The sequence below is a fragment of the Equus quagga genome, chromosome 7, assembly GCF_021613505.1.
Source record: "Equus quagga isolate Etosha38 chromosome 7, UCLA_HA_Equagga_1.0, whole genome shotgun sequence".
Taxonomy (NCBI): domain Eukaryota; kingdom Metazoa; phylum Chordata; class Mammalia; order Perissodactyla; family Equidae; genus Equus; species Equus quagga.
In genome coordinates, this window is record NC_060273.1 from 29,756,354 (window position 1) to 29,765,319 (window position 8,966).

Genomic DNA, 8,966 nt, shown 5'->3' on the forward strand with positions numbered 1-8,966 from the left:
GATTAATCTATGTCATGTTAACTTGAAAGACATTTGGGTTAAAACTTTTTAGAGAAACTTTTTTGTAAGCGCTTACTTTAAGTCAGTGGAATAGAGCTCTTTAGAAATTGCACCATCTGGAGGAAAAGTATCACACGTTTGTAACATATATAGATACAGACAGACATATAGAACAAAGATTTTCCTTAGATTTGACTTAGGTGTTGTCATAGCAGACCACGGTGAAAAAACTTGTTTTCCCAGTTTTTTTTTTCCTTTCTCTCTTTCTTTCTTTCTTTCGGCCTTAGCAATCTGGCTTGGGATCCCCCTTTGTTAAGCAATTGCAATCACAGCACGAAGCCAACCGGAGTCTGGAGGAAAGGCTGCAAATTCAGGAACTGATTTGGGCCATTTCAGAAACTCGATTTCCTGCTTCTCTTTTGATTTTCTTTTGTTATAAAGTCCGAACAACTTCTAAGGACAGTGTAGTGGGTCAGAAAGCGTGCTGCTTGTGAGTGTTACTCCCCATAGAAAGGTCATAAACACTCTCTTACGTGCCTCGGTTTTTCCCTCCAGCCGCCTAATACCGCTGTGGGAGCTCCGAGCGCGGGTGACCAGCCCTTAGGTGCGCGTCCCCGGACGAGCCTGTAATTAATTACTGCTAGTGAGAGCGGAGTTCCCTATGGGACTGCTGCACGTCACGAGGATTGATCCTCTGACACTCCCACTGAGGTCATCTTTCACCTTCTATTCTCTGATGCTGGGTGGGGTCCTCCTTTCTGGTTTTTCTGTTGTTGTTCATTTATTTATTTAATGATTGGCCCTGAGCTAATATCTGTTCCTCACCAGGGAACAAACAGCACATGGAGCTCCAGTCCTCCCCACCCCCCGCCCCGGGCGCCAGGCTGCCGCCTGTGGTGTAGATGCAGGGAAGGGACCCAGGGTCTGACTGAGCCGGAGCGCAGGGCCTCCTCTCAGCAAGACCCTCGGAGACACAGACCGCGCCCCAGGAGGAGCAGCCTGGGAGCGATCGAGCAGCCGCTCGTCAGCAGGGCTGGCGTGAGGGTGGGAGGGGTGGGCCCGAGGGAGCCCGCCGCCGGGAGTGCAGACAGCCGGCCCGGGCGGGGCCCACCGCACCCTGAGGGACACAGGGAGGGGAGAGCGTGGCTGCGCTCACGCACCCCGTCTCACTTCCCACCCGCTCCAGAGGTCTGCGTGGGCCTCCGCCTCCCACGGCGGGGACACTCGGGACTGGGCTGCCCTCCCCCCGGCGAGGGACTGAGGGGCCAGGGGTGTAGCCGGGGCCGTACGCACTCAGGCCCTGTCCTCATGCCCTGCGCTTCAGCCGGTGCTCCTGACAGAAGCGTGTGGCGCCCTGGGGACAACCCACGCCTGCCATCCCCCCACCCCGGGTGACAGCAATGCCCCCTCGGGGGCCTGCGACCTGCAGGAAGCAGCAGCCGCCGGAACGCAAAGGAACGCCAACGAAGGGGAAGGTACATGAATGCGAATGGTCCGCAGCCCGGGCCACCCGACGGGACCCGCCGCGCAGTGCGGACGCCACGGAGCGCCCCGCACGGTCCCGTCTCAGCAGACGCCGCACGCACGACACCGGCGGGCGAGCACAGGGCAGCCACTCGCCGTTCACAGCCATGCGACGGTCCAGACGCGCCCCCGCTCGCACCCCACCGCCTCTTCCAGGGTTGCGTCTGTCCCGGCGTGCGGCCTCGAGACCCCAGATGCTATCTGCCCGCCGGGGGCACAGGGGCTCCGGGGCCTCTTTGGAGAGACCCCGGATCCCCATGTCTCCGAGTCCCCACTTCACTCCGGCTCCACGTGAGGCCCCGTGCCTATGGCCACTGCCCGCCCATCGCCGCCCAGCCCTCTCAGTCGCTCAGCCTCTGCTCCCTCAGCGCCTCTTCGCTCCACATGGCCCCTCCGCCCTCCCCTTAGGCCCTGGGCTCTTTCCCTCATTCCTTGGCCCACCCTGCCCAACAGTGGCTCTTTCCCTGGATCCTCCATCCTGTCATCGATGCTTGGTCCTTTCCGTAGGCACTTGGCCCTCCCCTCCCCACCCGGCTCTCTTCATCAATACCGTGCTTCTCAGACACCCTCGGCCCTTTCCGCCACTCCTCGCTGTCTCCATGGGCACTCGGCCCTCCCCTCCCCCATGCGGCTCTCGGTACAGGCTCTGCCCCTCAGAAACCCTCAGCCCTTTCTGTCTCCCCTCAGCTCTTTCCTTCATGACTCTGCGATTCGGACAATCTCGGCTCGCTCGGCCAGCTGTTGGTTGTTTCCGTCACCTCTCGGCTCCCTCTGTCAGGACCCTGTGACTCAGACAAGCTTGGCACGCTCAGCCAGCCGTGGATTGTTTCCATCGACCCTCGGATCCCAGACCGGATGCAGGCATCTAGGTTCAGGCTCAGCCCAAGGGACGCACTCCTGTTCACTGGGCGGTGGCTGCATCTGTTCTGTAATCACAGCTCACAAAGAAGTGTGCACCGGGGGAGGCCCAGCATGGTCAGAAAGCCTCGGGGGCCCTCCCTGCGGCCAGGAGCCTGCCGGGCCGGGGTGAAGTGGAGGTGCAGGCCGGCCCCGCCCCGTGAGGCCACCCAGCCAAGCCGCCCCAGCCGCAGCTCCCTTGCCCCATGTGCTCCTGCTCCCGGAAGCCCCCGACATGGCTGCCCGGTGGCTCCCCAGGCCCTGCAGGTTGGCGGAAGGGGGCCCCTGGCTCCTCAGGGCAGCTGCTGCTGACCCACGAAGTGGCCTGGCCTGAAGCAGCCGCCCCCAGGCTCTCAGGCCCTGTGCCCAGTGTGGGCCCCAAGGCCACCGTCCCGTGCTGGAAGGAGCGGCCCGGCCCTCAGTGCACAGGATCCACAGCAACTCACTTCCTGCCTCCCGGCCTCCGCGTCCTCACCCATAAAATGGGGACACGCCAGCCCTCGCCCAGGGCAGGGATGCCGTGAGGATGGGGGGACAGCACACGTGGAGGCCCCAGAGGCCCGTCCTTGCCGGGCATGCTCGTGTGTCCTCACACTGGGCGGGGGAGGCCGGCCTGAGACACACTGGCCATTCGGGGCCGCGGGGGACGGAGTCCATCAGGCCCGCTCCCTGTGCAGACCCTGGGATTCCAGTTCAGGCCATGCAACAGCCAGCCCTCCCACCCTGCTCGTCCTGGGCCACAGGAGAGCCCCCTCCAGTGTGTCCCCTGAGAAGAGAAACCCATGACGGCCACCCCCAGCACCCTCCTGGAGGGGATGGCAGGGGGCTCTGCGGGGTCTGGCTGGACACTGCCCCCTGGGGCCCTGCTCCAGCCAAACACACCTCCCCATGGCGGCCCCGGAGCCTTTGCTCATGCTGCCCTCACCTGGGCTGCCTGGCTTCCGAGTCTCCTAGTGTCTGTCCTGCATGGGTGTGGCCTGAGGGGCCACAGGGGACCTGGAAGGACACTGTTTGATCTCTGCCTGTCCCCGGCAGCTCTCAGAGCAGTACGGGCCGGTGTTCACCGTCCACCTGGGGCTCCAGAAAACAGTGGTGCTGACCGGCTACGAGGCAGTGAGGGAGGCCCTGGTGGGCACTGGGCAGGAGCTGGCCGACCGGCCCCCCATTGCCATCTTCCAGCTCATCCAGGGAGGCGGCGGTAGGTGTGCGGTGGTGGGGGGGAGCAGGGCTAGCTCTGTTCATGGGGGCCCGCTGGGCAGGGGACCCCCTGGCCCCCAGGAGGGGTGGCGGCCCAAGGAGAGGGGCCCCTCCCTTGAGGCAGCAGGAGACAGTGCCCCCGGAGTGGCTCGTGGGGAGGGACAGGGTGTCCATATGGCAGGCCAAGGGCACAAAGCACCACGGCGCACCAATGGGGGATGGGCCAGCCGAGGCCAGGTACCCGAGAGCAGGCTGGGGGAGGGCAGTGAGGCCCAGCGAGACCCCAGACCCGGGCCCACCCCTACTCGCTCCCTGCCTGCACCACCGGCAGCCGCTCACCCCGTGTCTGGCCCACAGGTGTCTTCTTCTCATCCGGGCCGCGCTGGAGGGCCGCCCGCCAGTTCACCGTGCGCACCCTCCACCGCCTGGGCGTGGGGAGGGGGCCTGCGGCCAACAAGGTCCTGCAGGAGCTGAGGTGCCTTACGGTGCAGCTGGACGGCTATGGAGGTGAGTGGGGCCGGGGCACCCCCTTCCCCAGGGTCCCCTCCCCGCTGAGGCCTGTCTCCCCCGCCCGCAGGCCGGCCCTTCCCCCTGGCCCTGCTCGGCTGGGCTCCCTCCAACGTCACCTTCACGCTGCTCTTCGGCCAGCGGTTCGACTACCGGGATCCCGTGTTCGTGGCCCTGCTGGGCCTCATCGATGAGGTCATGGTCCTCTTGGGGACCCCTGGCCTGCAGGTGAGAGGTCGCTGCTCTGGGCCTCGGGGTGGGGGGCAGGGAGCTGAGCGCTGGCTTGAGGCCGGGGTGGGAGGGGGTCCCAGCACCGCCCCTGCCCCCCTGCAGAAGCAGCGCTGGATTCAGAGCTGGGAGGCCCAGGGCACGGCCTGTCTCTGACGTCAATTGGCCATGGGCCCTGGGGCCAGTCCCCTGTGCTCCCTGGGAAACGAGGGGGCTGGGGTAGGGGACCCCAGCTCCCATCCTTGCACCTTCCCGTCAGCAACAGACGCACCTGTTCAAAGGAGGGGGGAGCCTCTCGGGTCCTCAGGCTTCCGTCCAAACTCTAACTCGCTCCTGGTCGGTGGTGGGGGGGAGGGGGGGCCCGGACGTCCTCTGGGCAGGAAGACGGCCGCCTGGAGAAAGCCAGGGTGGCCGGGTCCAACCAGGGGGCCCCAGGAGGCTGGAGGCAGAAGGTCAGCGTGGCTCCGGGGGCAACAGAACGCTGCTCCCCGGCCTCCGTTCCCGTGCCAACTCCTCGGTACCGAGGTGCCCTGGGTAACTGTCCCCAGGGACCACAGCTGTCTCGGGGGCACGGTGGTGCTGGTGTGGCCGGGACGGCAGGTGACACTTACTGAGCGCCGACGGCACGTGTGGCCCCTCCGCTGACCTGGTCAGACACACTCGCCCTGAGCGCTTTCGCATTAACGACTGGTGGCAGGGTCAGTGTTTCCATAGCGAGGACCCTGTCCCCTTCTCTGTCTTGCCCACTCTGGTGGATGGAGAGCGGGGCCCGAGACCCCCAGTGTGTCACTGTCGGGCGGCTCCTCCTGCCCGCGCTGGACGGGGTTTCCTGAGTCCTGGGGCTGCTGGTCCCACCCGGGGCGAGGGACCCCTTGCTCTGAGTGGGACGCCCTCTTGTGGCCGCGAGCGCCACCCGCCCCCAGCACATCTGCAGGGCCCCGTGAACACACGGTGGCAGGATGGCCCCGCCCCTCACCCCTCTGCGCCCTGGCCCCCCACCTCGCTGTCTTGCCCTCTGCCCCCAGCTGTTCAACATCTACCCCTGGCTCGGGACCCTCCTCCAGCTGCACCGGCCCGTCCTGCGGAAGATCGAGGAGGTGCGAGCCATCCCGAGGACCCTCCTGGAGGCCCGGCGGCCGTCCACGCCCAGGAGAGGCCCCGTGCAGAGCTACTTGGATGCTCTGATCCAGGAGGGCCAGGTGTGGGTGAGACGCCCCCAGGAGGACTGGGGTTGGGGAGGGGTCCACGCTAGTCCTGCGCCATGCTCCTCCACCTCCTGGCTGGGGGCCTCCCTGAGCCTCAGTCTCCTCATCTGTGAAACGGGGCATTCGCACAGTGCAGCCTCAGGGAGCAGTTGGGAGGTCTCGGTGAGCCCAGAATGCAGTCAGCGCCCAGCGGGTCCTGGCTCTGTCCTTCCTGCCCTATCTCCACCTTCTACCCTTTTCTCGAGCCTAGGCTCCAGCTGAGCCCCGCCCCACCCACCTCTGCAGGGGAAAGACCCCATGGGCCTGTTTGCTGAGGCCAACATGGTGGCCTGTGCCCTGGACATGGTCATGGCTGGTACGGAGACCACCTCAGCCACACTGCAGTGGGCCGCGCTCCTGATGGGCAAGCACCCGAACGTGCAGGGTGAGCCCCGGGCCCCTCATGCCCGCCCCCGGCCAGGATGGCCTCTCGTGCCCAGTGGGTGGGGTCCCCCGGGGCCGAGGGGATGGAGGATCCCGGGAACACTGGCGCCCACCCTCTCGCCTGCAGGCCGGGTACAGGAGGAGCTGGACCGTGTGCTGGGGCCCGAGCGGCTCCCCCGGCTGGAGGACCAGCGGTCACTGCCCTACACCAACGCCGTGCTGCACGAGGTCCAGCGGTTCATCACTCTCCTGCCCCACGTGGCCCGCTGCACGGCGGCCGACACCCAGCTGTGCGGCTACCAGCTCCCCAAGGTGGGAGGGCCAGGCCTCGGCTGCGCCCTGGGCCCCTCCTGGACTCTGATGATGCCCAGGGGTCCCTGTGGGGGGCAGCAAAGGGGCCTCAGAAACAGGAGGGGGGCAGATCTCGGCCTTACAGCCCCCTGCAGCCTGGGGCTTCCCCTTGCCATGTGGCTGGTGGGTCACCTGGCCTCGCTGGTGCCACTGGGTGCCTCGCCTGTGACATGGGGCTCACGCTGGCCACAGCAGGTGTGCAGGAGCCAAACCCTCGAGCAGACCTCCTCCTGGTGGGCCGAGGCCCCCCCCCCCGCCCTTCCTGTCTCCCCGGGGCCCTCTCTCAGTGCTCCCCCTGCACCTTGCCCGCAGGGCACGCCCGTGGTCCCCCTGCTGAGCTCTGTGCTCCTGGACAAGACGCAGTGGGCGACGCCCCACCAGTTCAACCCTGGCCACTTCCTGGACGCCGACGGGCGCTTCGTGAAGCCAGCGGCCTTCTTGCCTTTCTCTGCAGGTACCCGTGGGCCTGCCCACCAGCGCCTCGGTGGCTTGGGGCCTGTGGGGACCCCCATGCCCCCGGTCCTGGCTCCCCGTTTCTGTCCCCTCAGAGCTGACCCCAGTCCTGGTGGCCCAGGCCTCACCCTCAGGTTGCCCGGTGGCTCTCCCTGGGGGACCCAGCCCCTTCACTCCAGGAGACGGCCCGGCTCGCCCACACAGCCGTGGAAAGAGCGGGCCTGGAGCCCCCAGCCTGTGCCTCAGTTTCCCCTGCAGGCCGCCGTGTCTGCGTCGGGGAGAGCCTGGCCCGGTCGGAGCTGTTCCTGCTGTTCGCCGGCCTCCTCCAGAGGTACCGCCTGCTGCTGCCGCCCGGCCTCAGCCCCGCCACCCTGGACACCACGCCCACGCCGGCCTTCACCATGCGGCCGCCGGCCCAGGCCCTGTGCGCTGTGCCCAGGCCCCGGGGACGGTGACAGAGGGACATCAGGCCTGCGCTGGGATAAACCCCCAGGGCTGCCGCTCCCCAGCCCCTGGCTCCCAGCTTGGGGTGCTCTGTGGATGATCGAGGCAGGATGGACGGACGGCCCCTCATTGCCCCCTCACTGGGTTCATTCCTGCGGCCACCCCAGGCTGTGTATCCCAGGCTGGGCAGCCTCATCTGGGTACCGTCGGGGAGCACCGGGCCTGATCCTGTTCTTTTGAAGGCCCTGGGCCTCTTCCAGGCTCCCCACCTGGTACTGTGGGACCTCTTCCTCCTGTCTCCTCCCGGGGCAACCAGGGCCCCAGTGCTGAGCTGGGCTCCCTCCCCTCCCTTGATCCTCTCTCTCCTCCCTTTGCCCCCAGACCCTCCCAGGTGCCCCCCATGCCCCACTGGTGCAGAATCCCCTCCTCACACCCCACGACACCTCCCCCAGGCTCCCTGCCACTGCCTCTCCCCATCTCCCCTGCACACTGCCTCCCATCTGGTCCCCACCAGGGCCAGTGTCGGCCAGGCACCCCCCACCAGGCACAGAGGTGCACTCACCGGCAGCTGGGGTGCAGGAGACGGCAGGTGGCGGCGTTCACCCACAGGCCAGCCTCAGGCCTCAGTTCCCAGCAGGCTTGCTCTGCACCGTGTCAGGCCTGGGATTGACCGGGCCCCTTGAAGACCCCACCCCCCCCTTGGAGCTCCTGGGGGCTGTGCCCAGGAGGCGCCCTGCCCTTGGAGCCAGGACCCTGAGTCCTGGGGTAACACAGAGATGCCCTCAGTGGGAGACAGGCCAGTCTAGGGACAGCCGTCACCCGGAGGATCAAGGCCCCTGCAGGGGCAAGCGGGGCTGGGCAGGAAGCATGAGTAGGAGTTTGCAGGAGGACACTGGGGGCCCCTCACCTGAGACCCCATCAACCGCACAGGTCCCTGATGCAAATGGGGAAACTGAGGCCCTGACATACCCAAAGCCCGGCTCCATCCTCCCCTACACCCAGCCTGGAGCCGACTCCTGCTCTCTCTGCAGGGCATCCTCTCTGAGGCAAAGTGTGCAGAAGCACCAGCTGGGGGGATGGGTGGAGGGCGGGGCCGAGGACAAGGTGGGAAGTTAGCCATGCTGCTGAATTCTGCACAAATAGCCAAGGTGACGCGATGCCTGCTCTGCGGCGAGGGCTGGACATGGTGGCAAACGCAGTGTGGTTTCTGCCCTCTTGGAGCTCTTGGCAGGGATGCCAGGGGCACGGGGTGGGGCACAGGGGCAGCCCGTTTCCCAGCTGGGGCCGGAGCGTCTTCCTGAAGGAGGCCCCGTCTGGTGGACACTCGGCACAGTGAGGACCGGGGGGGCATCGGATCAGCAATGATTAGAAAGTCTGACAATGCCAAGTGTCGGCAACAACGTGGGGAAGCTGCCCACAAGGGCGTGAACCAGTGAACGGGGCAACTCCCAGTGCAGCTGCAGACGGGGTGGGGGGTCCCCGTGGCCCAGGGTTCCCATGCTGGGCACCCCTGTGCACGAGGAGAGTGTCCCTCCTGGGGGAAAGGAGAAGGGTCTCCGTGTGTGCCCACGGTGGAGCGGCCCCCAAGGTTCAGACGACAGGACCCAGGAGCCAGGACGCACGGATCTCCACACCTGGGCGGGCAGCAGGGGGCAGGGTTCCCTAATAAGTACAGGCGGGGTCCAGGCTCTGGATGCTTCCAGATGCGCCGGGTTCACGGTGGCGGGTCACCTGCAC

The 8,966-nt window shown here is 66.4% G+C and overlaps 1 protein-coding gene across 1 annotated transcript; it reads left to right on the forward strand.

Moving 5' to 3' along the window:
• Positions 1-2,627: 2,627 nt before the first annotated feature.
• LOC124242020 (cytochrome P450 2W1) lies at positions 2,628-8,564 on the forward strand. The gene is made up of 9 exons (XM_046666476.1): positions 2,628-2,688; positions 3,413-3,619; positions 3,976-4,125; positions 4,196-4,353; positions 5,379-5,552; positions 5,844-5,982; positions 6,109-6,293; positions 6,645-6,786; positions 7,044-8,564. The coding sequence occupies exons 1-9, from the start codon at positions 2,628-2,630 to the stop codon at positions 7,238-7,240; spliced, it is 1,413 nt and encodes a 470-aa protein (XP_046522432.1). The 3' UTR covers positions 7,241-8,564.
• Positions 8,565-8,966: the final 402 nt, after the last annotated feature.